The sequence below is a fragment of the Mus pahari genome, chromosome 9, assembly GCF_900095145.1.
Source record: "Mus pahari chromosome 9, PAHARI_EIJ_v1.1, whole genome shotgun sequence".
In the NCBI taxonomy this organism is placed as follows: Eukaryota; Metazoa; Chordata; class Mammalia; order Rodentia; family Muridae; genus Mus; species Mus pahari.
Window position 1 is genome coordinate 45,797,165 of NC_034598.1, and position 27,918 is coordinate 45,825,082.

A 27,918-nucleotide genomic window follows, 5' to 3' on the forward strand; every position below is an offset into this window, starting at 1 on the left:
TGGGGGAAATCAGGCGACAGGCTCTGTTCTAACTTTGACACATCCTGGAGAGCCACAAGGGCGTTTGGGTTAAGATGGCCACATCCTTGCCCCTCTGCCTGCTGGGGCAGCATCCATCATGAAGGCTGGTGCCAAAAGGGCTTTACAGACTGCTATGTGGATGGAGCCTCAGATCCCTTCAGTGAGGCACAGGGGTTGCCAGGTCCACCCAAAGCCCTGGCAAGGGAGGCGAACCTGCCACCTTGGCATTTACGTGACCCATGTCCCTGTCCTGCACCACAATCTCACTCATTCTCGGTCCAGCTGGACCCCAGGGAAGTGGGAAGAGCTCAGGTCACTTGCCCAGCTCAGGCTGGCTCCCGACCAGATGGCAAAGACAGGGTGTAGCCCTGAGGTCCAATGAACGACAAGTGAGCTGCACCCACATCCCACACGGAAGGGAATGGCAGTCCTGTCCCAGTTCCCTTTAGTGAGCTGCGAGACACAGCTGGCTGGGACCGACGTCACCTCTCTGCACAAGCACCACCCACCCAGGGGGCACGTGAGCATGCCAATCACAGGCTCACTGTTGAAGTACCTGGGCCTAGCTTGAAGGTCTTGAGGACCAGCCAGTCCCAGCCTCAGAGCAGAGCCTACGGCCCTCCCAGGTCTGGCACCACAGGGCACAGGGTATGACACACATGTGTGTAGCTGCTGTAGGTCCCTTTTTTTTTTTTTTTTTTTTTTAAGATTTATTTATTTATTATATGTAAGTACACTGTAGCTGTCTTCAGACACTCCAGAAGAGGGAGTCAGATCTTGTTAAGGATGGTTGTGAGCCACCATGTGGTTGCTGGGATTTGAACTCAGGACCTTCAGAAGAGCAGTCGGGTGCTCTTACCTGCCAAGCCATCTCACCAGCCCCTGTAGGTCCCTTTAGTATTTGTTTATTTCGTGTGTATGTGTGGCCTGTGCAGCACGTTGCGGCAGGTGAAGGTCAGAGGACTCAGTTCTTGCCCGGCTCTGGCTGGCCAGGGGCCCAGGCAGTCTCCTGGGAGGTGCCCATCCTCACACTACAGCTTCTTGTTCTTGCTCAGCCGGTTGTGACGCCAGATGTTCTGTTTGCGAAGTAGTCGCCAGTACTCTCGGGACTCCGGGTCTAGTTCCTCTAGCTTTTTGGGGGGACCCAAGTTCACCTGGAACAGCCTAGGGGTGAGAGGCAGAGCAGCATGGACATCCTGGGGTCCAGGTGGGGCTCTGCACCCTGTCCTGGTTCTCGGTGTCAGAGACCGAGCCTAAGGGACCTGGCCATCCCCACCCTGCTTCCAGTCTGGCCCTCTACCCCTCTGTCTCTTGTTCCAGCTACATAGGCCTCTTCTCTGCTCCCAGAGAATTGGCTCTGTCCTGCCCCAGGACCTTTGCACAAGACACACCTTCCACTACTTGGTCCTGGGTCCGTGTGGCCTCCCCAGGAAACACTCACTGCCCAGTCTGCATCCCACTGCCCATCTCTCCCAGTGTCCTGAGACATATCTGCCTGCTCAGGTGACTGTCTGGGCCCCAGCTCCAACCCCCCCTTCAGCCTTTGGGGACATATGGTCTTGTGCACTCACTGGCATCTAGAACCACCCATGACAAGGGTAGGCGAGCACAGCAGGCCTCAGGGGGCCTGTCCCGGAGCACCATGTTCCCACAGACTGGGTATCAGGATTCCGATGCAGTGTGGTACACTCACCATGTGGGGTACTCGGAGTCTGTCTTCAGGGCCACATCCTGGCCTTCCTTGTAGATGTTGACCCCCATGGCGTGTGTGGTGAGCTGAGTGGGGTCTGTGCACACCTCAGGGTCCTTCAGGGCCTCAGCGGCCACGCCGCCCTTGCCGCCCTTGCTGACTGCACAGTGAGAGCAAGAGTCACTTCAGCCTGCCCGGCTCTGCCCTCCTTCAACCCTCCTCTGTGTGGCCTCCAAGAACCAACAGCCCCAGCTCTCTCCACGCAGAACAGGGTCCCCTGTTATGGCACAGACCTGTCCCACTCCTGTGGGCCCTGAAGGCCCAGCCCACACTACACAACCCCTTTTCCATTCAGTGATGCTGACATGGTGGCACATGCCTGGCATCCCGGCATTCTGGAGCTGAGGCTGGGGAGTCATAAGACCCTGTCTCAACAAACAAACCAATCCTGAGAATAGAGAGATGGCTCAGTAACTCTAGGCCAACTCGGCATGAAACCATGTCTAAAAACATTTTTACTTATTCATTTTTGAAGACAGGGTATGTCGCGATGTAGCTCTCCTGCAATAGCACCAAAAAAGAAAACACTAACAAAAAGTTTTTTGAGATGGGGTCTTCCTGGCAGGCCTGGAACTGACAGGGATCACTCTGCCTCTCTGCTCCAAGTGCTGGGATTAAAGGTATACGCCATCACGTTCAGCTTCAAAGCGTAATTTTTAAGTAACGATTATCATGGGGGTGGGGGGTGTGCACTGTCAGTGCATGTGGGATCGGTCATCTCCTTCCCTGCTTACGTGGGTCCTGGCGATCAAACTCAGGCTTTCAAGGCAAGCGCCTTGCACACTGAACCAACTTGTCCTCCCACATTACTTTTGAAATTAAAATAATGACAATAACTTAGTTGATGTTTGGTTATGTTCGGTGATTTACTCAAAGTTGGAGCGAGACACCCAGCCTGGTCCCGCCCTGTCCCGCAAGGGCCGCGCCTGCGCACTGAGCGCAGAGGCAAGCGGCGCAACGCTGGCACGCACCGCTTGGCTTCCGTAACGCTGCGCCTGCGCAGTTAATCCTCGGAGCCCCACCTCCCCAGCAGCGCACCCGTCGTACCCACGTTGGTTCCTTCGGAGCCGACTCACCTGGCTTCTTGGCATATTCCCGGATAGAGATTTCTCCAGGTCTCCCGGGGACCGGGAGCGCCCGCGGATGCCAGCGGGCCCACACCCGGGAAGCCCGGAGGAGACCGGCGGCCGCCGCCATGACGCTCGCCGGCCGCTCGCACGTGCAGGCTTCCGTGTTACGTCAGCGCTCCAGTGCCGCTTTAGGGCGTTGGTGGCGCCGCGGCCTTCTGGGAAATGTAGTCTTTTTTAAAAAAGTCTTTTGACCGTCTGATGACTACTTTTAACTTCTGTAGCTATCGACCGTTTAAAGAATATTTCATTAAATTCTTGCCCCCAGTACAAGCGGTGATGGCACATCTTTAATCCCAGTACTCTGGAGATACAGGTAGGAGGATCTCGGAGTTCAAAGTCAACCTTGGCTACTGCTTGAGTTCCAAGACTGTCTCAAACAGCGACAGCAACAAGGATTTAGATCTTTATTTACTTTAAATGTCACAGCAAAATCATGCTTATATCCCTTGTGGAATTTTTGAAAGCTTAAAAGTAAGGACAGTCAGTTGATGTGGAGGTAGAGGTAGGAGAATCAGGAGTTTGGGTCGCTCTGTCCTACACAGCAAGTATGAGGTCAGCCTAGGCTATATGAGATCTTGGCTTAAACATATGGGTAACTGAGAGTGATGGGAGTGATGAACTCCAGCTTAATCCCCACACTTGAGAGGCAGAGGTGGGTAGATGCCTGTGAGTTCCAGGCCAGCCTACTCTATATAGTGATACCGATGTGTTCTATTCACTAGAAGAAGAAAGTGGGGTTTGGTGATTGGGGCTTCGTAGCAGCCCGGTTCTACTCCCAGCACCACAGAAATGGAGGCAGGATGCACCCAGGAAGCTGAGGCAGGAGGATCGAAGTCAGCCTAGGCTATATGAGACTCTCAAGAATAAATATAGACTAGTACTAGAATCTTCTAGACTCATTGCTAACAAACCTAACCGGGTGAACTCTTTTTAGAACACACAGTTATCTTTGTCCCTAGTCTATAAGTAGGACCGTGATGTAAATTCCAGTGTCAACTCAAGTCTAGTTTGTGCCGTTATAGATCCCAATATACAACAACAAATATAGATCTGGGATCCAAACTGGAAGTCTGTCCTCAATAACTTCCATACCCACTTTTCCTTTGCACTCCAAATTTTCAAGTCACGGTTTTCTTTACCCTCCCTGGTTTCTGCCCATGTCCTACCTCAGCCGTTTGCACCCTGAAGTGATGCAGAACCCGATTTTAGAAAAGAAAAGCCAGTTTGAGCCTCGCCTCCGTTCCTGTAGTCTCGGGATTCGAACCTGAGTTGTACTATCTATGCTGCAACCCTGGCAAGTCCGCGGAAGGAGAGAGCGGCCTCGAGGACTACATTTCCCAGCAGGCCGCGTGAGAATGCATGCGCAATAGTCCTGGATGGTGCAGTGACCGATGATCCGGTTCCAAAGCTGGGATCCCAGAGAGCTGCTGACTCTCCTGGAAGGACGGGCGGACCGGATGATCCTGCCCGGGCCGGAGACACAGGTACTGCGGGCCGCGCGGGACTGGACGGGCTCCCGTGGGCGACCCGAGGGCGGTGTCTGAGTTCTGAGACTGAAATCTGAGTTTCAAGGGTCAGAGCCTGAGTTCTAGGGGCTAGAGGCTGAGTTCCCAGGACCAGTGCCTGAATTCTGGGGCAACAGCCTGAGTTCTGGGGCTGGAGCCTGAGTTCTAGGGGCCGGAGCCTGGGTTTTTGAGACCAGAGCCTGAGTTCTAGAGACAGAAGCCTAAGTTCCCGGGGGCAGTGCTTGAGTTCCCAGGGGCAGTGCCTGAGTTCCGTAGTCGCAGCCTCGGTGCTAGTTGGAGCTTGAGTTCTGAGGTCCAGAGCCTGAGATCTGGGGCAGGCGCCTGAGTTCTTTGCTGGCTTCTGTGTGAAATGGGGTCCTTTCCTCCTGGGCAGGCCCCATGGGGATGGAACCTGTCACCTGTAGGACCATGGCTTGCCTACGAGATCCACACTCAGAGCCCTCGTCTTCCAGCTTGGTGACAATGCCAGTCTGAACCTGGGTCTCAGACATGGAGTTCCTGCCAGGACCCCAGCATCCCCCAGGGCCCCCAACCATGGACTTGGAGGAGCCCAAAGGCCCCGAGGTGCCCTCTGAGGACCACCCCTCTAACCCCCAGTCGGCCTTAGGGCCTGGAGGCCCTGTCACCCTGAGCGAGATGGAGCTGGACACATCCAGTGTGCGGGAGCTGGTTCAGCAGCTGGAAGCTCTACCCAGTGACCTGAGTGGCCCGTTCTCAGATGGAGCCCCCTGTCCCCTGCACATTGCTACCGGCCAAGGCCTAGCCACCCAGGAGAACTCGGATGCTGGTGGGCTTCTGTCGGCCGAGGCAGGCGGGGACGACCTTCTGGGTCTGCTGAGGGATGAGGTCTCTTCGCCTGCCCAATCTGTCCCTCAAGATCCTGAACAGACTGCACCCCGCCTTCTGCAGCCGCCAGAGGACCCTGATGGGGACCCGGGGTGGATGGAAGGGGCATCAGCAGAGCCAGCAGACAGCAGGAGCTCCAGCAGTTCCCCGGAGCCCTGGCTGGAGACAGCACCCCTGGTGACACAACGGGAACCACCTGTGGGTACCCAGGTAATTGTGCCTGCCTCCTCTGACCTCTGACCCTCAGTCATGACTGAGGACTCAGCCCTGCTCCCCTTATATCTTCCAGAGCCGGGAGACCCTGGCCTCGTGCCCTGCTGTCACCGAGGGTGAGTTTCCATTCTTACACAGGAACCAGAATGTCCTAGAACAGTCCCAAAATGGGCTCTCAAGTAATGACACAAAGTTTGCCAGTGATGATCAAAGTCTAGAGAGGACAAGTGAATTAGAACAGATCTTAGATGGCCAAAGAGATGACATAAGCTGTAGAATGTTCTAGAAGCCATGCTGTTTTAGCACACTGGTTGGCAGAGGCCAGCTCCAGGCTGCTCTGGGGAGTTTTGTGAGCTAAAGATGGCATTTACACGGCTGGAGAGATGGCTCAGTGGTTAAGAGCACCGACTGCTCCTCCAAAGGATCTACATAGTTTGGAAAGTTCTAGAACCATGGTAGGAATAGGGTCCTACTCAAAAGGGAGCATTTAGGGCTGGAGAGGTGGCTCAGAGGTTAAGAGCACTGGGTGCTCTTCTGAAGGTCCTGAGTTCAAATCCCAGCAACCACATGGTGGCTCACAACCACCTTAATGAGTTCTGAAGCTCTCTTCTGGTGTGTCTAAAGACAGCTATAATGTGCTTAGATATAATAATAAATAAATCTAACAAAAGAAAAAGAAAAGATTCATAGAAAAGATTCATGGAAAAGATTCACGGGTAGGATTGCTTCAGGGCTATGGAGGACCCAGACTTTGTTTTTTTTTTTTTTTTTTTTTTTTTGACAGGGTTTCTCTGTGTAGCCCTGGCTGTTTGTAGACCAGGCTGGCCTCGAACTCAGAAATCCTCCTGAGTGCTGGGATTAAAGGCATGCACCACCGTGCCCGGCAGGACCCAGACTTTGAGATGCTCCAGGCTAACTGGAGAGAATTCTAGATCATTCTAGAACCTTGATCTTCTTTCTTTCTTTTTTTTTTTTTGTTTGTTTTTTTGTTTTTTGAGACAGGGTTTTTCTGTGTAGCCCTGGCTGTCCTGGAACTCACTTTGTAGACCAGGCTGGCCTCGAACTCAGAAATCCACCTGCCTCTGCCTCCCAAGTGCTGGGATTAAAGGCGAGTGCCACCACGCCCGGCCTTGATCTTCTTTCTTACATTTTGCGTTTATTGCACATGGCAGAGGATGACTTGTGGCCGTTCTCTGCCCACCTTGAACTCAGGGTGTCTCGCTTGCTGAAAGAGCCTTTACCCACTGAGCTAAATTGCTGGCCCTGCCTGATTCCAGAATGTTAGGATTCATGACACCACCGTGAGGCCCTGAGCTCTGACTTCTTGGTCAGAAGGTTCTGGAAGAGGGGTCTGCATCCTGTTTGGGGTCCATTCCCCCTGAGGGTGCCTCACAGTAGGGGTGACACTTCCCAGGATTCCTGGAAGTGGCAGGCACAGAGCTGGTCACCTCACACTGAGCCTCTGAGTCTTCTAGTCCAGGATCTTGTGCATGCTAAGTCGTTGGACAGAACCATGAGTTTCTTGAGCAACAGCTCAGGGATTGGGGACCTCAGAGCCTGTGGAGGTTGCATCCCTCACTGTCACCTGCAGTCCCAGGTCCCTGTGGGCAGGAGGAACTCATGGACGGTGTCATCTTCGGGGCGAAATACCTGGGCTCCACCCAGCTGCTGTCAGAGCGCAGCCCGACGCCCAGCACACGCATGGGGCAGGCGCAGGAGGCCATGGACCGGGTCAAGGTGAGCCAGGGTGGGGTTCTAGGGCTGTCAGATGCGATGTCCCAACCTCAAACTTCTGTGACCCCTCCCTACTCTGCAGGCCCCCGAAGGCGAGACCCAGCCTATGGTGGAAGTGGACATCTTTATCTCCACCAAGCGTGTCAAAGTGTTGGCTGCTGACTCCCAGGTACCCAGAGGGCTGGGCCTTGACTGTCGTGGATACTTGGGGTCCCTGAGAGGCCCCCAGCCCACCCAGCGCGTGTCCACAGGATGCCCTGATGGACCATGCCCTGCAGACCATCTCCTACATCGCAGACATTGGGCCTGTGCTGGTCTTGATGGCCCGGAGGCGGCTGGCCAGGAGGACAACTCCCCAGGACCGCCAGCGGCGACTCTACAAGATGCTGTGCCATGTCTTCCACTCAGAGGATGTGAGCAGCCGTGAGCCGCGCCCCCTCCAGAGCATCTAAGAATCCTTGCTTTAGAAACCTTGAGGTGTCTTGAAGGTGTGTACATTGGAGCTGAGATTCTGCGGGATGGATAGGAGTACACTGTCCTCCCACAGGCCCAGCTCATAGCACAAGCCATCGGCCAGGCCTTCAGCATCGCCTACAGCCAGTTCCTGCAGGAGAACAGGATCGACCCCAGCCAGGTGGGCACGCAGCCCTCAACCGCTGCCAGCCACCCGCACAACGGCGATCTAGACCACTTTTGCAACAGCCAGAACTGCAGGGAGGTGAGTGCCAAGCGGCAGCACACACAGAGCCACCCAAGGGACCATGGCCCTATCCCCTGGCCTGCTGATCCACCCCACCGAGACACGGCCCCGCCCCCTTTGAGGCCGCACCCCCTCACTGAGCCCACCCACATTGGGCCTAATCCCTCCCCACACTTCCCCTGAATGGGACCCTGCCCCCCTCCCCGAAGTTGAGCCCTCCCTACAGCTTGGTTCTGCTGTCTCTTTAGTGCAGCCTCTCCTGCACTGCCCCTGAATGTGGCCCTGCCCCTCTTGAGACCCCGCCCCATGCTCCGCCCCTTGAACATGGTTCCACTCCCAGGTTTGCATCCAGAAGCGACCAGGTGAAGGCCTGGGTGTCGCTCTAGTTGAATCAGGCTGGGGCTCGCTGCTGCCCACTGCGGTCATTGCCAACCTGCTTCACGGGGGTCCTGCGGAGCGCTGCGGGGCCCTGAGCATAGGGGACCGCGTCACTGCCATCAATGGAACCAGCCTGGTGGGGCTGTCACTGGCCGCCTGCCAGGCTGCTGTGCGCGTGAGTCAAAGTTCTGTGGGCCGGGTTTCCAGGGGCCTTGTAGGGTGGCATAGGAGCCCATTAACAGGGGCTAAGTTAAGTGACTGTATGGTACCACTGATTGCATCCCCATGTTGCCCGGGAGATTGACGGGTGGGTAAACTGATGCCCACAGAGGCCTGAGCAGCATGATGGGTCCCCCCAGGAGGTGCGGCGACACTCATCTGTGACACTGAGTATCATCCACTGCCCACCGGTCACCACGGCCGTCATCCGCCGGCCCCACGTGCGCGAGCAGCTGGGCTTCTGTGTGGAGGATGGAATTGTGAGGCTGGGACCCCCCCCAGGCCGGGTGTGGGGAATGGGCTAGCACACAGCCTAGGGAGTGGAGGCTAGCCTATAGCCTAGGGGCGGGTCCTGAGCACTGTCCCCCTCAGATTTGTAGCCTGCTGCGTGGGGGCGCGGCCGAGCGTGGTGGAGTCCGCGTTGGACACCGCATCATTGAGGTCAACGGGCAGAGCGTGGTGGCCATGCCCCATGCACGCATCATCCAGCTGCTCACAGAGACAAGAGAAGTGCGTGGGAGACACCTGACCCTGTCACTCCTGATCCTGTCCTACCCAAATCGACCCCTTCTACCTGACTTTTCATCTCTGACCCCTAGATCCACATCAAGACCATGCCAGCTGCCACCTACCGACTGCTCACGGGACAGGAACAACCAGTATACTTGTGACTGCCCCGCCCACGTGTGCCTTCGTCCCTGCCACTGTCACCTCTTCACCAGCAGGGACCAAAGAGTCCTCAGTCTTGTATTATTTTCTAATATAAAAAGTTTTTTTAAAGATTTATTAAGTGGTCAGAAGCGTGAGGGCTTGTGGCACGCTGGTGACTGCATAGGTCACAGGTCGGTGGCTGGGCCCCAGTCATAGCCCTCATCATCGGAGGATTCCACATCCCGGGCTCTCGTGAACTTCTTCCTCAGGGCCTCGTGCTTGTAGGTCCTGGGGACAGGAGGGAGGTGCGGGGCCTCGGTGGCTGGGTGTGCTGCATGACCTCACCCTCCCTTACAGACCCTTCTGGGACTCCTTCATACCCTACAAAGCCAAAGCCCAGCCCCAAGGACCATTTCCTTCAGGAAGCCCTGCTCCATGTGGGGCATGGAGTGGCCCAGCAAGTGCTGTCTCAGGCCTGCATCCTTCCTGGGCACTTACCGCATGCTGTCCTGGCGCTGCTGGTCCTGGGAGTAGTGGCTGTCGGTCTGGAGGGAAAAGGAGAAAGGCATGCATGGAGGGCTTGTACCGGGAGTCGGGGATGCAATCAGGTCCTCCTATGCTGCGGAGCCAAGTGCCCACCTGTGTCTCCCACTCGGCTATGATTGTCGTCCCATGACCCATCAGCCCCTGGTGGTCATCTACCCATACGGGCTCTGAGGACCGGGCCAGGGCCATGGGTGCGGCCTCCTCATCGATGTCCTGGGGTCCGCCCTCTCTGTCTGTATAGGCACCCTCGCCGTCGGTGTCCTCATAGTCGCTGTTGGTCCGACTGTCACAGCTGAGGTCTCCAGAGCTGGCGGCCAGGCCATGGCCTGGCAGGTCAAGGTCCTCGGACGAGCTGTTCAGCTGTGGGGACGGGTATATTGTCACCTCAGGGGAAGCCGAGGTCCATACTCTGAATGCCAGCCTCTGTTGCCCCGTGCACTGGTCACCCGTGGACCTGTGACATGTGCCTCTGGATTCTAGGTCAAGTCCCCAATTCTGAGATCAAGGCCTTCATTGGGAGTTCAACTCTGACCGACTCCTAAGCACCCCACAAACTCCCAGCCCCATTGTCCACCCTTTTAGCTTTCTTCCCTAAGGGCTCCTTTGGTACTGTATTGGCTACTGGGTGCTAGGAAGCCACAGCGTGGATGCATATGGGGTCCTATGCCTATGGCCTCCCTCTACCAAGCACCTGGTCCTCCGCGGTCCAGATCGGTCGCGCCTGCTGTTCCTGTACTACAGCCTTGACTTCCTGGTACCAGGAGTCACTAGTGCCATGCAGGGGGATGGTGGCTGCAGGGAGAGTGTGGGGAGGGGGGAACAGGGCGAAGTCAGCAGGCAGGAACTACCGCCCCCACCAGTGCCCCCATCCCCACCCCCGCGCACCAGTGAAGAGGTGGCCACTGTGTTTCTGCAGTTTCTGGGCCTGCGCATACAGGCGGCGGCTGCTGCGGCGAGAGGCCGGGGCCAGCCACTCCCGGAGGGCCTTGAGGGCCGGCCTGCTCTCTGGAGCACAAAAGATGACGATAGGGTAGTACTGCACGTAGTTGAGGCGCTCGATGGCAGAGGGGGTGACATCCAGGAGCGCGTGCTTGTCCTGAGACAAGAGAGTCTGTGGTAACAGCGGACCACAGCTTCTCACGGTCAGTTTTGTGTCTGATCCTGGGTTTCATCTATTGGCCAGATCTTTGGGAACCCCAGGAATCCTCCTGCCTTGGCATCAAGAGAGCTGGGATTACAGATGTACACGGCCACCTCCACAGCCGAGTGGTTTTGTGTCACTTTTTACTTTTTTGTCCCTCTGAGACAGGTCTCTCTGTGTATGGCAGCTTAGTCCGGAGTGTGGGCTCAGGGGTGTGGACCTGAATCCCGCAGGAGCCCCCAGCGCCCAGCTCCCTGGAGGTAACTCAGGGTGAAGCCAGGACACAGCACGTGGGGCTTCCCCACCCCCATGCTTACCCTCTCTGCAATCATCCGTACTGTGTCCAGTTTGATGATCTTGGATGGGCTGTCAGTCCGGGATACGCTTTCTGAGGAGGCAAGGGGATGCCACTTATGAATGGTGTATACATGGTGGTTAGGCCCTTCTCGAACCTACTGTGGCCCTTGTACAGGGGAGGTCCTATAAAGCCTGACTCCCCATACTGCAGCTGTCCCCACTGCACACAATTTCAGCCCCCATCCCAATTCCTGTCTCTGTGGCTGTACAGCTATGGGGACTGCGGGGGCCTTCCAGGAGCCAGACCCTGTGGTGTGGCTTTCATTTTTCCTGGCTGAATAATATTCTTCTGAAGGAAGGGCTTCAGGTGCTGCCGCAGGGAGCCCATCAGGGGCCTGGTTTCCCATTTTTCTGCACATGGATCCCAACAATTGTATCACCTGAGGAGGTAGCCAGTAGCTTTGCCCTTTAGACTCTGCCCAGCCTCCTCCAGGGGGCCTCCTTTCTAAGTGTCCTGAAACCTGTAAGATCTGGTTCTCTGTGTGAGGCACACTCAGGCTCCCGAAGCCCTCCAAGGCTCCCCATACCTCCAGAGCCACCTTGCTTGCTAAATGCGCACCTGGAGCCATGCCCAAGGGCCTCAGTTTCCCCTTTTATTTATTGCTTTTAAAGATGGAGTTGGATGTAGCCCAGATTGGCCTTCAATTCTCTACGTAGCCGGAGCTGACCTTGGACTCCCCCCCCCCCCCCCCGCCGCCACCTGGTCACCAGGCCCAGGTTATGCTGGGGTGGAGCCTTGGTTTGAATACAGAACTTTACTGAGCTGACCAGGTTGTCCTGAAACTCACCATCCCCCTGCTTCAAGGCTGATCACAGGAGGAATGAAACAAATTTTTAAAAATAAAGAAAAAAACTCCGAACAGCTCTCGGCAGAAAAAAAGGCAGTATTTGCCTGGTTCTAGGAGGCCTCCTGGTGCAGTGGCTAAGGCTTCTGAGGGTCCAGATAGGTTGATGATGCCTGGCCTGGGCCCAGGTGGGTGACAGCCCCGTGTTATGGTTGCCTGATCCTTACCCCCTGATGCCACGATGCCGGGTCTCACCTGCAATCTCAAACTCTCCTGGCATCTCTGTGGTTAGTTTCTTCATGGCAATATCTGCCACTGGTCCTAGGATCACCACGGGGCGCTTAAAACTGGCTGGAAAGTGGAGAGAGTGGAGAGTATGGAGCCTGACTCCCCGAACTGCAGCTGTCCCTGTTACATACAGTTTCAGCCCCCATCCCAATTCCTGTCCCTGTGGCTCTGTGACGCCGGAAGCCAGAGAGCACAAGGCCAGGGTGCTCACTCAGCATCCCAAGAACCACACAAGCCAGGTGTGACAGTGCATATCTCGCATGAAGAGAAGCTAAGGCAGAAGGATTGCTTCTCATCCTATTTGGGACTATTAGATGAGTGGACTGGTATGAAGTTTTATTGAGATGTAGTCTGTCCATCTGTGTAGACTGGACACACCTAGGCTGAGAGACCCTTGCACCTGTGTCTTTTAATTCTTTTTTTCTTTTTTTCCTTTTGGTTTTTCGAGACAGGGTTTCTCTGTATAGCCCTGGCTGTCCTGGAACTCACTCTGTAGACCAGGCTGGCCTCGAACTCAGAAATCCGCCTGCCTCTGCCTTCCCAGTGCTGGGATTAAAGGCATGTGCCACCACCCCCGGCTCTTATAAAATTTTTTATAATCATTTATTTATTTGAGATAGGGTCTCACTTGCTGTCCTGGAACTCTCCATGTAAACCAGGCTGGCCTCAAACTCACAGAAATCCCCCTGCCTCAGGCTCCTCGAGTGACAGGCTTGTTGCTCACAGGAAGCAAGGCATCTCTGTGACCTTGGGAGGAGGGTCCCGTCTGTCCCCTTCAATGAGTCGTCCTCACCTCCCCGACCCCATGCCCACAGCCACCCACCTTCTCTGAGCACCACACGCTCATAGGGCGGGTAGTGTCCCTGTCTGGTCAGCGCCGACAGGTCCTCGCGGCTCCGCTGGGTCGCTGTCTTCTTGGCACCTCGGCGGAGACCTCGGAGTCGCCAAAACTCAGCCCGTGGGTTGGAGCCCACTGAGGCGCCTGGCCCCACGCCCGCGGCCCGCTGCGCAGCCTCCAGGCTGGCCAGCTGCTCCGCCCTAGGGAGCACAGGGGACGTGGGAGTCAGGACTGACCCAGACCAGCCAGGACCTGATCATGGGGTCATGTCGCAGAGAGTGGGTGTGGGTTCAAGCTGAGGCCTCTGAACTACAGATTTCAGGGATCATCCCAGGACTCGGTGTCACCATGGGGTTCTGAAGGGAGGCAGGAGCCTCGGGGAGAGGCTGCGCCCAATTCTGAAGAGTGTAAGGCCACAGCCAAAGGATGTGGGGCCCTAGATGCTGGTGTTCGAGATGGATTGGATACTGGGAGGGAACTCTCTCAGAGATTATTACAGCAGCCGCAGGACACTTCCGTATGGCCCCACGGCGTCCTACCCCAGGGAGCCCTCAGCAATGGGGAATGGTGAGCGCCCCACCTGCTCTGGTTGGGGATGACGCCGCGTTCTTGCTCTCTCAGATCTCTGCCCATGCGGGCGGCCAGCCAGAGGCCCCCATGGCTGCTGTGCCCGTGGCCTGGCCCGGAACCCGGGTACAACGTGTCCACCACGTGGAAGACGTCACCGCGGGTGAAGCCCAGGCCATAGGGCGGGCTCGGCTCCAGCTCAAAGTGTGTGCGGATGTAGAAGGAGTCACCCACGCGGGACTGGACCATCTTCCTGAAGACTGGGGACAGAGGGGGCTGCGTGACTTCAAGGGGCTCATCTGTCCCAGGGACTAGCTCAGATGCTCACGTGGACTAGGGATAGCCACGGGGGAGTCTGGCTTGTGGTTTATTTTATTTTATTTTTTTGATTTTTGTTTTGTTTTGTTTTTCGAGACGGGGTTTCTCTGTGTAGCCCTGGCTGTCCTGGAACTCACTCTGTAGACCAGGCTGGCCTCGAACTCAGAAATCCNCCTGCCTCTGCCTCCCAAGTACTGGGATTAAAGGCATGCGCCACCACGCCCGGCTATTTTATTTTTTTGATAGTCTCACTATGTAGAGTAGGCTAGCCTCAAACTCACAGAGATACTATTGCCTCTGTAGTGATTAAAGTCATGCGCCACTACCCCTGGCCAGTGGAGGCCAGAGCTCGGAGTCAGGTGTCCTCAGTCCCACCCCACCTCGGGCCTCTGTAAATCTGGAACTCAGCACTCTGCCAGGCTGCCCCACGAGCTCTGGGACACTCACTGTCCTGCTTGCTCTGTGTTACCAGCTCCATGTCTTCCCCTGGAGGCAGCCCCAACAGAAACTGCACGGCCTCCTCCCGAGTCAGGTTCCGAAATGGCATACCATTCACCTGCCAGGAAAGGGCACGGCGTGAGACTGGGAATGGAGCTACTGCCTGCCAAACCCCAGACTCTGCTTCCCTAGGTGTCCCCAACCCGCCTCTGAGCATCACAGACATGGTACAAGGTGCACAACCGGGGGACAAGGGCTCAGGACAAACAACCAGGTCGGAAAGCCTCAGGCAGTCCTGAGAGGGGACAGACTCCACCATGTAAAAATTTCCCAGGGTCCATGAGAGAGCTAAGCGGGGAAACACTCGTAAGCGTGAAGACCTGTGTTCCGATCCCCAGCACCCATGGAAAAATCCAGGCGTGGGACGCAGGCCTGTGATTCCAACATTCTAGTGGCTAAAGTGGGAGGGATAGCGAGTTCCAAGCCAGCCTGGGCAACTAAAGGGACGCGGGGTTGGGTGGGTGGGGGGAACAGGAGAACACCAGGAGGATTCAGGGCCATACTCCCCAGGCCAGCTGTCCTGTGTCACCTGCAAGATCTCATCCCCTTCCTGGATGCCTTGCCCGTCGGCCGGGCTGCCTGCCTGCACCCCGGATACGAAGATGCCCACGTCGTTGCCGCCGGCCAGCCGCAAACCAATACTCGCGCCCTTGGGGAAGCGCACGACACGAGTGTCGGGGCTGTAGCTACCAGAGAGGGGGGCAATCAGGCCGGCGGTGGAGGGCGCCCTCACCCCTTACAGGACTTGGTTTTCCAAACAGCCCAGATTAATGACAGTCCACAATCGAGGGGACAGAATGTGGGGCCCACGGCACCACATGCTCATCTGAGTTACCCACCCACGGTCCTCCAGGCTCTGCCGGCTAGGGACCCGGTAAATGTCATAGTGGCTTTCTCCAGGAGACTCTGCAACGAGAAACGGAAACCTGGAGCCTTCACTCGTTTAGAGGACTCAGAAATTCCTTTAGAGGACCTGGCAACACGCCAGCCTTGCTGCGGAATTCTAGGCTGGGGCTCCACCCCTGACCACGCCCCCAGCCCCTTAGAGTAGAGTTATAACCTGGAGCTATTAGCCAAACTGCCTCTCTGGGCCCCGCCTTTCACCCTTAGGTTTTGGGGATCTCCTCCACCCCACCCCCCACAACCATCTCTGCTTCCTGCCTGGCTCAGCATGGCGCCTGCAAGTGAGGACACCCTGAGAGTGGCTGTCTAGTTGCCAGCGTCTCACCTGGTTCAGCGATGGCTCTAGAATTCACTGACCTTTCCCGCCTCCGGGGCTGCGGGGTCTCCCTGGGTGGGACGACAGATTCCAGTGAGTCGGTGGTGCTTCTGCACGGGACCCCCACAGATGCAGGGCAAAGAGCAAGGGTGCACAGACATGAGGTGTGGCCCCTCACGGGCCATCGTCCTTCACTCACTCTGGGGAGTCTGTCTGGCTGTCCTCAGGGCTCCTCTGACCCTTCAGAGGTGGCGGAGGGACGTGGGAAGGGGGCGCCTGCGACAATTCTGAGGTCAGGTCTGAGATGTCTGTGAGAGAAGGGCAGCAGGTCAGCCAGCATCACACCTACCTTTTGTGGTCATGTCGTTCTTGTCACAAGGGGGACCATCAAGGTTCTGATGAGCTAGGGGCCCCCGAACCTCACCGAATTCAGCTTGGTCATGCTGTGCGGTTCTAGGTCAGTTCCCATCCCTTTCTGAGCCTCCAGGAGCAAGGCTTGCAGCTGCCTTGGGCTCCTCCCTCACCTTCCATTAGGGAGCTGTCGCTGTCGCTCACTGCGGGAGGGATGTTCACCAGGAACTGCCCACTGTCTCTCAGCACCAGCAATGTCAGCTCCCCCTCCGACTTCTCAATGAGCTTTCGTGTGTCACTCAGGGACAGATTAGCACTGGACACTCCGTTGATCTGAAAGGAGCCAGGTACAAGTAAAGGACAGATGAGCCTGAGGGGGGACTAGAAACTTTTGGCACAGAGCAAGGTGGGAGGGAGGATTGGAAATAATTCTTGGGGCCATGACTATGGCACTGCCTTCCTTGGCCTCAGTTTCCCCCCACAACCCCGCCCCCCAGCATGATCCTGGGCTCACCTGTAAGATAAGGTCTCCCTCCTGTAGCCCGCGGTTCCGAGCGGCGAGGCCAGATTCCGCGATGTGTTTTATAAAGATCTGACTGCCTAGCTTCACCCCAAACTCTGGAAGGGAGAGGAAGGAAACTGGGGCAGGGCTCCTCAACTAGGAGGCCAAGATCAATTCAAGCTGGCTTTGAAGTAATTTGCAATCCTCTTGCTTCAGCCTCCGATCTAGGCAAGTGTTCTACCCCTGACCACGCCCCCAGTCCCTCCATTAGGGGATCCTAGGGAGGGGGGAGACACACTCCACCTCTGACCACACCCCCAGCCTGACTTTTTTCTGTTTTGGGGGTGCAGTCCAGTTTGCCTCACCTTCGCTGTTTCTTCGTTTCACCAGCACGGACTTTAGTGGCCTCATTAGCACATCTTGCTTCGGCAAGCGCTTGTAGCCAGATACCAGGTCCAGACCGTTGGCCTCAGATCCGCCACCGGAGCTCCGGCGCCCATGGCTGCCTACCCTGCCGCGGCGACCTGCCCTGGACCGGCGAGAACGCTCACCCCAAGATCGACCTGAGCCACTGGAGGAGTCCCCCTCATAGCCCCGGCCATGATCAGCTTCTTCCTGGTCTGAGAGTTGGTGGCCAGAAGCTGGGCTAGCCTTGGTGGCAGGCAGCTGGACCCTGCGGGGACGCTTCACTGTCTGTCAGTCGGGAGGAGACTTGTCAGAAGTGGCAGGAAGAGGGGAGAGATTGCCGACCCACAGAAAAACCCCAGGGGATCCAGCGTCTCTCTAGCCTCTAACACCAAAGTCGTCATCATCTAACAAGGGCCAGTGTGTGACTTCCGGGGCAGGCATCCCGACTGGAGCACAACTATGGGCTGCGCATCCAGCACAGCTGCTAAACCAGGAGGTCTTACAGTCTGACTGATCCCGCTCGGAAGCAAAACTGTCCCAGAACGCTCAGGAGTTCCGACTATACAGGGACTGAGGCAACGGGATCAAGAATTGAATATCGGGGTTGGAGAGATGGCTCAGCCATTAAGATCACGGGCTGCTCTTGCAGAGGTCCTGAGTTCGATTCCCAGCGCCCACATGTGGCCCCCAACAGTAGGTAACTCCTGACATCAGGTGATCTCTTTTGGAGCGCAGATATGCAGACAAAACACCCACATACACAAAATAAATAGATCATCAAAGAAAGACTAAAGATCAACCAGGAAAATGAAGCCAGACTACGAAGAATAAAGAGGAAAAAGAGAGCTGGCCCCCACCTAGAATTCCCCAGAGATGGCGTGGGGGCGTGGTCGGGGATGGAACCCCGCCTAGAATCCCCTCTTGAGGGTCCGTGGGCGTGGCCAGGGTGGAGCACAGGCTCAGTGTACAGGGTGTCCTGCGTTCCAGTCCTAGCACCCCCAGAAAACGAAATTCTAAAAAAAAAGTGTGTAGTTCCATCTCCAGTATCACAGGGCCACCTGCCTTATTGGGTTAGAACTCAGTTTCCCTTGGGGCTGGAGAAATGGCTCAGAGGTTAAGAGCACTGACTGCTCTTCCAGAGGTCATGAGTTCAATTCCCAGCAACCACATCACTCACAACCAACCATCTGTAATGTGATCAGATGCCCTCTTCTGGTGTGTCCAAAGACAGTGACAGTGACAGCGACGGTGTACTCATAATAAAAACAAACTCAGTGTCCCCAGTCTCTGTCCACTTACAATGTTGGCTGTTTTGGTGCAGGTCTTAAGAATCTGGATGGCAAAGGCAGATGTGACGTTCTCCACAGAGACACCATTCACCATGACGATGTGGTCCCCGGTCCTGAGGGAGTGGCTCCAGTGAGGAGACTTGGGGCTGCATCCCTCCCCTCCCACCATCAGATTTTTGTCTCTTGGTCTCTGCATCTCTCTATCTCTCTGTCTCTCTGTGTGTGTCTCTCCCTCCTCCATCACTCATCAGTTCCTCAGGGCCAGGAGCCATTTCCACTCAGATTCCAGGAGCCTCAGTCCACAGGTCTTGGAAAACTGCCCTGCTCTCAAAGAACAGTCCAAGATGGTCTGTTTCAGTTCTTTGCCATTCCGCCCTTGGGCACTGCCCAGAATCCGGGACCAGGAAGTGTTAGGGACACGAGGCCAAGGAAGTCAGGCCCTGTTGACAGAGCTGCAGGTGCCAGGTGCCTTCTGTACCCCGCCACACACTGTCCCTCCTCCCACTAGCCCTCCCTGAGCCCTCACCGGAGCCGGCCCTCAGCGGGGCCTCCTGGTACCACATCAGACACCACCACGGATCCACTAGTTCGGTCATGGCCTCCAGAGACAGCTATGCCGAAGCCGCGGCGGGGGTCCTGAGGGACACAGGGGACAGGACAGGCGTTACTTCCCGGACCCAGGGGCTCCCTTGGAGGGGCAGGCTTCAGCTCACCTTGTACAGTGTGGCTGTGTGCTGTTCCCAGATGGTCAGCTCTTCCATGTCTGCCACCTGGTAGGGACGGGGACAGGTTCATGGGGCGGGAGGAGGCCATGGTGTTCACTGCCTATCCCACCCTCCACAGTGCATCCTCTCGGCAGGAGCTTCAGGGCTCCATGGCTCCCACCTTCCTCAGGGTCACAGTCACAGTCCTCCTCCCTGTCTGGCTTTATCCACTACCACCTCCCTGTTCCAGCACAAGAGCCTCATGGCTGTTCCCCAACATCCCAGCCTCCCTCCTGCCCAGAGGCTGCCTCTCAAGCACTTTCCAGGCCCCCAGAGCCTTCTCTCAGTCCTGGGTAAGGTGGCCCCATACCCCCACTGAAAGCTGAACCCCTCGAACGGCATCCTGATGTCACGTGACTCCACCTGTCAGGCCCCGCCTCCCAATCTCCCCAGCTCTGCAGTTCTGCTGCCTGGGCTTCGGTTTACTTTTGGATGGTCGGGAATCTCGCTCTGCAGCCTAGGTTAGCTCCAAATTCATGGCAATCCTCCTGCCTCTGCCTTCTCACGTGGAGGGGGTACATGGGGGCACCTCCACAAACCCTGGTAAAGATCTTCAAGTGGCACTATGAAAGCTTATCTGCACTCAACTGTGGAATTTTTACTTCTTGGCTTTCCCAAGTGTGCCAGGGCTCCTTAGGGGGAGGGGAGGCAGGTGGCCAGGCTTGTCCCAGCCTGCCCAGCTTGTCCCAGCTGGTGTAGGCAGGTCACAGGCTTTGTCTAAAACCCTCTGGGGCTCCCCTTGCCTTAAGGATTGGCATGACCCCTGCTTCCCCACCCCTGCCCATCCATGGATTTCTCAACTGTGCGCCGCAGGCCCTGGCTCTTTAAGCTGTGGAAGACCCGACCCCTCCATCACGCAGTCCAGACAAGCCAGCAGCTATAGTCCTTGGCAAACTCCTAGTCAGCCTCTAGAGCCCCGGGGCTAAGGTGCCTTCCAACGTATAACATCTGGCACCCCTCCCCTTGGAGTCTGGGGTGTCACAGTCTCATCTGGTTTCCTCCACGAATTCCCCTGAACCCGGGCGCTCCGGGTAGTCTAGGATGGGGGTTCTAGGGACCGGATAAGGTTCCCACAGTGTAGAGCTTTGGAAGAGTTTGAAAACCACAAGAGGGCAGTTTAAAAATACTAGATGCAAACCCTCAGCCACGCCTTCCAGGTGAGCGCCTGGCTCCGCCCCTGCCACCTGCGGACAACCTGAGCCTTAGACCCGAGGGGAACGGGTGGGACGAGCCTCCCGCCCCGGGCACTGGCTCTCCACCCGCCCCTCCCCGCTTAGGCCAGGCGCGGGGTGGGGGTGGGGATGTAGGGAGGGGCTGGGGACTGTCCATCGACGGGGCCTGGGGAAGGTCATTCCTCCTCCTAATCGGGCAGAAAGTCTTGCAGACAAAGCTTAGAGTGTGACCCACCAGCCAGGTCTCAGTTTATTCTTCCTGTATAGGAGTTTGGACTCCATGCCAGAAGGGTCCCCAGAACTGGCTACTATCATCCGACCCGCCAGGTTCCTTAAACTCTTTGTACACAGTAGGTGCTCAATAAATGCTAGCGGCCAAGAAACGAAACAAAACACAGCTACCCACTTTCAAGATCACACACGGGCGACCTCACTGTCTCAGTGGGATTCGAACTCAGGTCTGTGGGGTGAAGCGGTTGAGGAAGCTCCAAGAGGTGGCTCTTAGGGCTAGTTCACAGATTTATCTGTCCATGTAGCAGTGGGTTAGCCACCGCGCCTCTCCGGGCCTCAGTTTCCCTGCCTGTTAAGCAGGCGGACAGGGTTTGGAAAGCCTGAGTCCCACTCCCATTCCGACCACCACCGGTTCCAAGCGTCCGGCACAACTCGCCTGGAATCTCACCGCCATGGTGCACAGCAAGCGTCCTGGAAACGGTCAGGCAGCCCCCACTGTGGACCAGGAGGGGTCTGGAAACAATCAGCCCCCACTTTGGGCTGGGGGTGGTCGCGGCGGGGTTGGGGCCGCGCTCCCGCCTTTCTCGGGCTCCGCCAGCCGCTCCCGGCTGCACCTGCTCTTCCTCCTTCAAGTCGGGGGCCGCCCCGCCCCAGCCGGGCACGCCTCCGGGAAGCGGCCGCCGGCCCCACCGAGATCCGGTCCGGACAAGTGCGATCCGGACCAGGTTTCCCACAAAGCCGAGCCGAGCCGAGCCCCGGGCAGCCGAACGCATGGGCGGGGCGGCCAGAAAAACCCGGAGCGGTCACGGCCAGGCGGAACGGAGTCCCGGGTCTGGGACGTTTTTGTTCTGTTGTTTTCCCACGTCTGAGACGGGCACACATCGAGGTTCTCCCGGGCGGCCCGTGGGTAAGAAGCTTTGCGAGGGAGTTGGGAGGAGGCGAAGGTTGTGAGAAGGCAAAGCGGCAAGTGTGTGGTGGGCAGGGAGCGGCGTTGCAGGAGGGCTCTGAGGTGGGTTAAGAGTTTGCCCTGACAAGAACGATCTCCAGCTGAGTTGGAATGTTTGCTATGAAAGCGTGAGAACCTGAGTTCAAATCCCCGCCACGAAGTAGGTGCTCAAGCTCCTGTGTGTGCCGCCCCAGAGGTCTGATACCCCCTGGCAGCCTCCCGTGGGAACTGCATCCACATGGCTCACAGCCATACACAGGGAAACACCAAACACAAGAGGAGAGAGAGAGAGAGAGAGAGAGAGAGAGAGAGAGAGAGAGAGGAGAGAGAGAGGTTTTCCAGCCTTAATTCCAGTACTCGGGAGGCAGAGGCAGGAAGATCTCTGTGAGTTTGGGGCCAGCCCGGTCTGCATAGTGAGGTCTGGCCAGCCTGGACTACAGTGAGACCCTTTCTCAAAAAACAAACAAACAAACAAACAAACAAAAACAACCGTTTCTCAGACAATCCAGCCGTGTTCGTGGCCTTTCCTGGGTCACTCTGACTCCAGGCAAGTGTGTATTTCAAACTCAGACTGCTTCCTCCTCAGGGCCTGCCTCAGGGTTATTGGAAAGGTCCAGTCAGGTTAGCCTAGATAGGCTTAAGGTAGGAGGAAGTCACCTGGATAGGCGGGACTAGTGCTGGCTCCGCCCACACCCAACCCAAGGTCAAAGGGCAAACCTGGGCACTCACAAGCTCCAGTGAGCTCCTCTAGCTAGAGGGGGAGGGGAGGGAGTGTGACGTCAGAGGCGAAGCAGAAACTCTAGTGCTCTGAAGACTCCCTGGAGAACCCCATCCCAGAGGGGTTTTGAAGGTCGATAAAGAGTTGGTTAAGATAATCTAATCCAAATCTTTGGGCTATCTTGGGGCTGCCTTCAGCCCCAGCACTTGGGAGGCAGAGGTAGGTGGATGCATGTTAGTTCAAGGCCAGCCTGGTCTACAGAGTGAGTTCCAGGACAGCCAGCGCTACACAGTGAACACTTGTGGGAACCCCCCCCCCCGTGACTGTCCCGCCCCAGCATTTCCTCCCACTCACCAACACACCTTGTGTTCTCAGACCCTCACGGTTGGAGGCTCGATCTCAGGTCTTTTGCCTGTTCGCTGTGTGCCCTCAGGAAGTTACTCTCCCACTCTGTGCTCCTATTTGGACATCCAGCATTATGGGTAACAAAATCCTAGGTTCTGCATGGCAGAGTGGGTAGGTGGACTAAAAGGGGCACCACAGTGGTTTGTCTATTTGTGAGTTACTGAGTGGGTCTGTGCCTCGGTTTCCCCATCTGGAAGTGGGAATGATCGTGGTTTAAAGGATCGTTTCCCATGCTTAGCGACCTATCGCATGTGTACCACCTAGGGCAGGTTCTGCTGTTGTTCTGAGGCCAGGCCTCATATGTAGCCTAGGCTGTCCTGGAACTCACAATCCTCCTGCCTCAGGCTCCACAGCACCTGGGACCCATCCTCAGCCCCTGTGAAACAGCTGGGGGCAGGGGGACTTGCTGTCAAGCCTGAGGTCCTGGGTTCGATCCCCACAACGCACAGAATAGAAAGCGACTACCAATCCGCATGAGTTGTCCTCCAATCTCCGCACGCTGCAGCATGTGCACATGCGCACACACAAATAAATACTTATGTAGAGATTAAGAATTAAAGGAGCCGGGCGTGGTGGCGCACGCCTTTAATTCCAGCACTCGGGAGGCAGAGGCAGGCGGATTTCTGAGTTCGAGGCCAGCCTAGTCTACAAAGTGAGTTCCAGGACAGCCAGGGCTATACAGAGAAACCCTGTCTCAAAAAAACCAAACCAAACAAACAAACAAAAGAATTAAAGGAACTCTCCAATCTGCCCCCAGAGGCAGGCAGCTGGTGAAGCAGATGCATCCTGGACAGGCATGTTTGGGCTGCAGTACCGATACCAGCCATGAGGGGGCAGTGTCTGCAGGCCAGAAAGGGGGTGAAGGATGGGAGACAAGTTCTTTAGGACTCTGCTTGCCTATTCTCATACGACTGGGGAAACTGAGACATGCGCAGAGGGAAGGGCCTGGGGTTGTGGGGTTGAGGTGGAGTCAAGGGTCATTGAAGGGTGTGATGTCCCCTCAGGTGTGGCCAGACAGGTCTGACCGGAACTCAAAACTGCCCCAAGAGCTTCAATGGTGTACACTGCTAGGTTTGCAAGGAGGGAGGAGCAGGTCCTGCTCTCAAGAGGAGAGACAGAAAGAATGGAGGCTGCGCCAGCGGGCAAAGGAGAGGCAGGGACCTAGGTCGGGACAGTAGGTGAGGGAGCCAGAGGGCCAGGAAGATTCCGTGGAGAAAGGCAGGCGTGGCTCAGGCTGACCCCGGGGAGGAGGGAGCCGTGGCAGAGAGAAGCAACGGAAAGCCGACCCCGTTTCCACGGCGCGTGTGCATTCGTGTGCGTGCATCACATGCACTGCTAATAAAAAGAATCCAGACTGTAAATAGCTAGGAGCGGTGGCACGCACCTGCTATCCCTGTGCTCGTGAGGGGAGGGCTGGGGCAGGAGGATTGCTATCAGTTCTAGAGGAGCCCGGACCGCACAGTGAGGTCCAGGCCGCCGAGCTGTGGAGAGAGACTCACCACCACAATGTGCATAAAGTAAAATACAGGGAGAGTCTGAGGAAGCTCGCGTCTGGGACGCCAGGGAGGTAGGCCAACCAAGACTACCGTGAGTCTCCTCACCTCGGTTTCCCTGTAAAACTCCGCTCCCAGTCTGACTCCGAAAGGCTAGCCTGGGCTTCCCTGAGCCCCTGTCTCCAGCACTTGGGACTGCAATACCAGCTTTAGCCAGTAGGGAAAACATGGGAACCAGAAGTGGCATCTGGTGTCAGCTACAGGGTTCCCTAGCCCACCCCCACCAAAAGTCTTCAAACTGCTCCTGAGGTCTTTCTCATAGCTTTCTGTTGTTGTTGTTGGTGGTGGTGGTATCACTATGTAGACCAGGCTGGCCCAAAACTCACTATGTAGACCAGGCTGGCCCAGAACTTACTATAAAGACCTGGGGGCAGTTGTCACCCAATCTACAACCACACCTCTGTGTCTTCCACAGTGTCAAAAACCTCAGGTACAGCCGGGCGTGGTGGCGCACNCCTTTAATCCCAGCACTGGGGAGGCAGAGGCAGGCGGATTTCTGAGTTCAAGGCCAGCCTGGTCTACAAAGTGAGTTCCAGGACAGCCAGGGCTACACAGAGAAACCCTGTCTCGAAAAACCAAAAAGAAAAAAAGAAAAAAAAACCCAAAACCTCAGGTACCCTCTGGAGGATATTTGTGCATTTATGGAGTGCTGACTCTTTGCCAAATCTTATTCCAAATAGTGCTATGCATGGTTCAGCAGGGTGAAAAGACCCCTGAGGTGGGGGTTCCATGAGCGTGTGGCTGACATTTCATAGCTCTTGAGTGCCCCTTCAGTAATTTAACTTTTGGGCAGGGTATCCTGTGTGTGTCCTGATGGTCTGCCAACATTCCTGCCTTATCGCTGACCTCTGGCTCCTGCCCCTCCACCTAATCCTTCCTGACAGTCACCCCCTTATCAGCCACCAGAGGGCGCACATGAACACTGAGCCATCTTCCCCTGTGCACAGCCCTCCATGGCTCCCACCCATCTTGGCAGCTCAGCTGCCTGGCTCCCTCCATTCTCAGCACACTTGCCTGAGCCTTAACCTTCTGCCTAGGCCTGTCACCACCCCAGACGTCAGTTCACCCCCAGCGCTCCCGTCTTCCTCTTTCTAAGGTAGAGCAAGCCACGTGTGATGGGGCACACCTGTCGTCCCAGCCTCCGAGGTAGAGGCTCGAAGAGCAAGAGTTCAAGGTTATTCTTAGCTACTTCTGGACACAGACACCAGCCTGGGCTATGTGAGATCCTGTCTCCTAAAGCTGAAAAGAAAATTATGAATTTCTGAGCCCTGTCCCCAATATATGTGCCATTCAGTAAATGCTCAAGAAATACACGTCGTTGTTAGGAGCCCATCCCCATAGCCGAGTGTCCCACTGACCTCGGTCACAAAGGGTGTTGGGTTTTACCCTGAGCAAACACTGCCTCTCTGGCACGCGGCCCGGCCCAGGAGGAAGAACTGAGCCTAAATTCTCATCGTGGACTTTCCCCAGCATCGGTGCCACACGGAAGTGCCAGGCCGGACAGGGATTTTTCTAAGATGTCGCCCCGGGGCAGTTTCTTGGGGGTCAGCTCTAAGGCCCCCTGTGCGAAAGTCTTACTCTACTGTGCAGCCTCTCGGGGAGCAGCTGCTCCTCTCTGGCTGGGCCTCACTTCACATTGTGCCAAATAACTGGGAACTGAGCTGGGAACGAGGGCCCACAGCGCCCCGGCGCCCGCCACTACAGCATTGGCTTCTCCATGGTGCAAAATGAGTAACTGAGGCTGGATAGCACAGCAGCCAACAGTCAGAACTCCCAATGCCAGGTCCACCCTGTGTCCCGAGCCTTCCTGGTCCAGAATAAAATAACCTCAGGGCAGGGGAGATGGTGGTGGTGGTGACTGGACACACCTTCCTGAAGGAATTGTTTTTCTTTGTTTTGGGGCAAATGACACAGAAGCAATTCCTGTGCCCCTCCCAACTCCACTGTCAACCCCGTCAGGCATCTGTCCATCCATTCTACCCTCGTCCTGCAAGTCTCAGCTGACAGATGTGCTCTGGGGAGCTGACAGAGCCCCTGTTCTCTCCTGTCCCCACAATGTATAACCTGGGACAGGTGGCACATTCATGACTTGGATATATGGGGTGACCCTCAGGTTAGTTCAGGAGTACCCCAACTTCCTCTGCCATCTCCCAAAACTGCAGGCCAGCCTCCCATGGGAACCAGGATCTGTCTTGCTAGGGGATCAGGGACCAGCCTCCCCAGCCACCACCTGGGCTCACAAAGACCCTTTGAAGACTGGGCTGCAGCGTGCTGGGCGCTGTGCCAGGGCAGAAACTGCAGCCGCTCGAACTTTCTGAAACTGTGTCAGATGTCCTCACAGGATGTCAGCTTCCGGCTCCCATGGGGGGCACCCAGAGCAAACTTGGGGTTCCCGGGAGCCCGAGATGGGATCACTTGGATGCGTAAAGCCCTTGGGATGAGCTCAGCTGGAGACTTACCGGTCTGGAAGGCTGAGTGAATGGATGCAGGGTGGGAGGTGGAAGCTGGGTCCTCTATGGCTGTCAGGCATGGGTGGCAGGGAGGAGACCCGAGCTGACTGCTCGGGCCGGACAACCTGTTTGCTCAGTGCGAGCGGAGTGGAAGGAACGGCGGGCGCGTCCCTTTGCCGGGTGGAACCGGCAGGGCTGTGCAGGTCGTGCGCAATGGTGAGTGCAAGAGAGGCCGGCCCGCAGGTGGGAGGGTTTGTGGCTCAGTCGCAAGGTGCTCTCACGTGGCCAGACAGGCCTTACTTAACCCCTGAGCATCCAGAGAGGCCTAGCTAGCCCTGCACCCCACAGCACCTACACCACATAGTAGGTGCTCACAAAACACTGAGCATCCTAAGGGATGAATGGGCTGTGCCTCTCGCTGCAACCCCCCCCCCCCCACTGTCAGGCTTCCCGCTTTCATCGCTAGGGGAGACACTGGAATAATCAAAACTCGCATTGGAGCCACGGCCCAGCTCATTACTATGGGATTCTAGGCGGGAACTCCACCCCTGACCACGCCCCCAGCCCCCTCACTGGGAATTCTAGGCCAGGCTGCACCATTTAGCCACACCCAAGATCATTATCTATTCTATTGGCATTGACTTCCCTGTCTGTACACCTGACTCCTTGTGACTTTCCAGTTTCAGACTTTATTTTTATTTTTTTAACTTTGCTTCCTCTTAATTCGAGCACCCCTGACCTAGTTCCTTCCTTTGATGCCCAAACAGATCTCAGCTTTTATCAGGTGTCCACATCGCTGGAGGAGTTGGTGACCCTATCTTAGTTGCTGCGGCAAGAAGGCTTCAGATTCAGGCTCCTAACCCGCTTTCAGAAGGTGCTAATACTGGGTTCCAGACCACACTTTGGAAGCCCGGGCTTTAGTCAAGTTGGCTCAGTTCTGTCCTTGCCACACACCAAAGCGCTCTTTCTGATGCAGTTGTCTTAATGGACGGTCCATGCCTCTCATCCTAGCAAGGAGGAATCTCAGGCTGGAGTGTCTGTCTCAAAAACACAACAAACAATATATATTACATACATATTATTATTTTGCAATATGATGTATGCTTATTTTTATTGATAACGTATGTTGTAGAGTGATAAAATGACAGTAGTAAAGTACACTTTTTTAAAGATTTATTTATTATTATTCATAAGTACACTGTAGCTGTCTTCAGACGCACCAGAAGAGGGAGTCAGATCTCATTATGGATGGTTGTAAGCCACCATGTGGTTGCTGGGATTTGAACTCAGGACCTTCGGAAGAGCAGTCAGTGCTCTTACCTGCTGAGCCATCTCACCAGCCCATAAAGTACACTTCTAATATATGTAATAAATTTCTTTAACACACACACTCCTATAGCCCAG

At 56.1% G+C, this 27,918-nt stretch overlaps 3 protein-coding genes across 4 annotated transcripts; 1 reads left to right on the top strand and 2 right to left on the bottom strand.

The window, feature by feature from the left end:
• Nucleotides 1-831: 831 nt before the first annotated feature.
• On the bottom strand, nucleotides 832-2,998 carry Mrpl54 (mitochondrial ribosomal protein L54). The gene is made up of 3 exons (XM_021205665.2): nucleotides 2,848-2,998; nucleotides 1,715-1,871; nucleotides 832-1,185 (listed from the first exon to the last, which is right to left on the bottom strand). Exons 1-3 carry the CDS (start codon nucleotides 2,966-2,968, stop codon nucleotides 1,053-1,055), a joined length of 411 nt encoding a protein of 136 aa, XP_021061324.1. The 5' UTR covers nucleotides 2,969-2,998; the 3' UTR covers nucleotides 832-1,052.
• A 1,245-nt stretch (nucleotides 2,999-4,243) lies between these two features.
• Nucleotides 4,244-9,314, top strand: Apba3 (amyloid beta precursor protein binding family A member 3). Of its 2 annotated transcripts, none has more exons than XM_021204373.1 (11): nucleotides 4,244-4,385; nucleotides 4,801-5,483; nucleotides 5,563-5,602; nucleotides 7,078-7,223; nucleotides 7,303-7,389; nucleotides 7,472-7,633; nucleotides 7,768-7,938; nucleotides 8,261-8,473; nucleotides 8,658-8,777; nucleotides 8,890-9,027; nucleotides 9,117-9,314. In XM_021204373.1, the coding sequence occupies exons 2-11, from the start codon at nucleotides 4,917-4,919 to the stop codon at nucleotides 9,186-9,188; spliced, it is 1,716 nt and encodes a 571-aa protein (XP_021060032.1). In that variant the 5' UTR covers nucleotides 4,244-4,385; nucleotides 4,801-4,916; the 3' UTR covers nucleotides 9,189-9,314. The 2 variants fall into 2 exon arrangements, with proteins under 2 accessions (XP_021060032.1, XP_029398224.1); XM_029542364.1 differs by having other exon boundaries at nucleotides 4,294-4,385; nucleotides 7,499-7,633; nucleotides 9,117-9,301.
• Nucleotides 9,274-26,559, bottom strand: Tjp3 (tight junction protein 3). Its single transcript, XM_021204372.2, has 21 exons — nucleotides 26,524-26,559; nucleotides 18,989-19,045; nucleotides 18,802-18,911; nucleotides 18,286-18,388; nucleotides 16,944-17,271; nucleotides 16,591-16,694; nucleotides 16,250-16,409; nucleotides 15,925-16,033; nucleotides 15,735-15,796; nucleotides 15,346-15,412; nucleotides 15,036-15,192; nucleotides 14,456-14,564; nucleotides 13,704-13,950; nucleotides 13,109-13,323; nucleotides 12,253-12,348; nucleotides 11,173-11,243; nucleotides 10,600-10,810; nucleotides 10,406-10,506; nucleotides 9,808-10,074; nucleotides 9,667-9,713; nucleotides 9,274-9,456 (listed from the first exon to the last, which is right to left on the bottom strand). Exons 2-21 carry the CDS (start codon nucleotides 19,034-19,036, stop codon nucleotides 9,354-9,356), a joined length of 2,715 nt encoding a protein of 904 aa, XP_021060031.1. The 5' UTR covers nucleotides 19,037-19,045; nucleotides 26,524-26,559; the 3' UTR covers nucleotides 9,274-9,353.
• Between the last annotated feature and the right edge of the window lie 1,359 nt (nucleotides 26,560-27,918).

Bases quoted from the DNA above. Each gene is read 5' to 3' on its own strand.
- Tjp3 (XM_021204372.2), bottom strand. From the start codon at position 19,036: ATGGAAGAGCTGACCATCTGGGAACAGCACACAGCCACACTGTACAAG. The intron at 16,034-16,249 runs GTGAGGGAGGAG...CTTCTCTCACAG, and splicing joins CGACAGCTCCCTAATGGAAG to ACATCTCAGACCTGACCTCA. The intron at 13,951-14,455 runs GTGAGTGTCCCA...CTCTGTCCCCAG, and splicing joins AACACAGAGCAAGCAGGACA to TCTTCAGGAAGATGGTCCAG.
- Mrpl54 (XM_021205665.2), bottom strand. From the start codon at position 2,968: ATGGCGGCGGCCGCCGGTCTCCTCCGGGCTTCCCGGGTGTGGGCCCGC. The intron at 1,872-2,847 runs GTGAGTCGGCTC...CTCACTGTGCAG, and splicing joins GGAATATGCCAAGAAGCCAG to TCAGCAAGGGCGGCAAGGGC. The intron at 1,186-1,714 runs GTGAGTGTACCA...TCTCACCCCTAG, and splicing joins GACTCCGAGTACCCCACATG to GCTGTTCCAGGTGAACTTGG.
- Apba3 (XM_021204373.1), top strand. From the start codon at position 4,917: ATGGAGTTCCTGCCAGGACCCCAGCATCCCCCAGGGCCCCCAACCATG. The intron at 5,484-5,562 runs GTAATTGTGCCT...TATATCTTCCAG, and splicing joins AACCACCTGTGGGTACCCAG to AGCCGGGAGACCCTGGCCTC. The intron at 7,390-7,471 runs GTACCCAGAGGG...GCGTGTCCACAG, and splicing joins TGTTGGCTGCTGACTCCCAG to GATGCCCTGATGGACCATGC.